At 45.0% G+C, this 1464-nt stretch overlaps 1 protein-coding gene across 1 annotated transcript in view; it reads right to left on the bottom strand.

Annotated features, from left to right (window-relative positions):
• EMH_0062890 (uncharacterized protein) overlaps positions 1-1087 on the bottom strand; it is a gene marked incomplete at both ends in the record, with an annotated part of 4986 nt that extends 3899 nt beyond the window's left edge. Inside the window, one exon of the mRNA XM_013498084.1 lies at positions 216-1087. Within this exon, the coding sequence (XP_013353538.1) occupies positions 216-1087 (872 nt within the window). The remainder of the gene's footprint in view (positions 1-215) is intronic.
• Between the last annotated feature and the right edge of the window lie 377 nt (positions 1088-1464).

Genomic DNA, 1464 nt, shown 5'->3' with positions numbered 1-1464 from the left:
AAAAAAAAAAAAAAAAAAAAAAAAAAAAAAAAAAAAAAAAAAAAAAAAAAAAAAAAAAAAAAAAGCAGCAACTCACGACGGGTATGGGTGCATCTCTGTTTCGGAGAAGGTGAGATATCCATTCCCCAAACGAACTATCATTATTATTTTTATTTTTTTTATTTTTATTTTTATTTTTATTTTTATTTTTTTGTTTTATCCCGAAAATAAAAAACAAACGCTCGTCGTGCTGCAGCGCGTGCTGCAGGTCTGCTGTCCTTAGCCATCCTGAGGTGTCTGTACAGCTGCGGTGAAAGGCCTCCCAGAGTAGACAGAGTTGCTGCGTTGCTGCTGCTGCTGCTGGCGCTGCTGCTGCTGCTGCTGCTGCTGCTGGGGTTGCTGCTGCTGCTGCTGCTGCTGCAGGCTCGCTACGCAGCTGCAGCTCCCGAGAGAGCGGATGCAGCACCAGTGTAGGCTGCAGAGATGTACTCTGAGGTCTGTGTCTTGCTGCTGCTGCTGCTGCTGCTGCTGCTGCTGCTGCTTCTGCTTCTGCTGCTGCTGCTGCTTGTTCTCTGCTGCAGCAGCTAGTACTACCTATTGGGGGCTCACGAGGCAGCACAGACTGGAGCTGCCTATACACCCCAATCTTTGTTTGTTGTTTTATTTCTTCTGTTATCTTTTTATTTATTTCGGTGGTTTTTGGTTCTTGCTGCTGCAGCTGACGCCTCCAAAGAAGAGCTGCTTGCTGCTGCTTCTGCTTCTGCTGCTGCTGCTGCTGCTGCTGCTGCTGCTGCTGCTGCTGATGATGATGAAAGCTGCTGCTGTCGGATATAGAACCCCAGACGCTTTCTACTGAGCTGTGTACGGAGGACTTGGTGGTGTGTAGGTATCTGTTGCTGCTGCTGCTGCTGCTGTTGCTGCTGTTTCTGCTGCTGCTGCTTCTGCTGCTGCTGCTGCGGCCACAAAGGTCTCGATATGTAAGAGGATAAGCAGCAGAGCTCTCCTCTATTAGGGGGGCCAGGGGGTCGTATAAACCCTTGAGGGTTGCTGCGGTGTATATACACCCGGGTGTACACGCAGCTGGCGGTGCTGCGGGTGTAGCCGCCATTTTGCTTGTTTTTTTTTGTTTTTTTTGTTTATTTTAATTATATTTAATTAATTCTTTTAAAATTAAATAAAAATTTAAAAAAAAACAAAAAAAATGAGCCGGAAGAACGCAAAAAACACAAAAAAAAAAAAACCCTACAAAAGGACCACTGGAGGGTCATCAAACCCTAAACCCTAAACCCTAAACCCTAAACCCTAAACCCTAAACCCTAAACCCTAAACCCTAAGTTACGATGAATTTCAAGAAAATATATCCGATGAATGTTGTTTATTTCTCAGATTTTTAAGTGTAAATCAGGGTTTAGGGTTTAGGGTTTAGGGTTTAGGGTTTAGGGTTTAGGGTTTAGGGTTTAGGCGGCCGCAGCTGTAGGCAGCGGT

This window comes from Eimeria mitis, genomic scaffold (assembly GCF_000499745.2).
Source record: "Eimeria mitis Houghton genomic scaffold, Emh_scaff3171, whole genome shotgun sequence".
NCBI classification, from domain to species: Eukaryota; Apicomplexa; class Conoidasida; order Eucoccidiorida; family Eimeriidae; genus Eimeria; species Eimeria mitis.
This window is presented reverse-complemented; position numbering and strand designations above follow the sequence as displayed.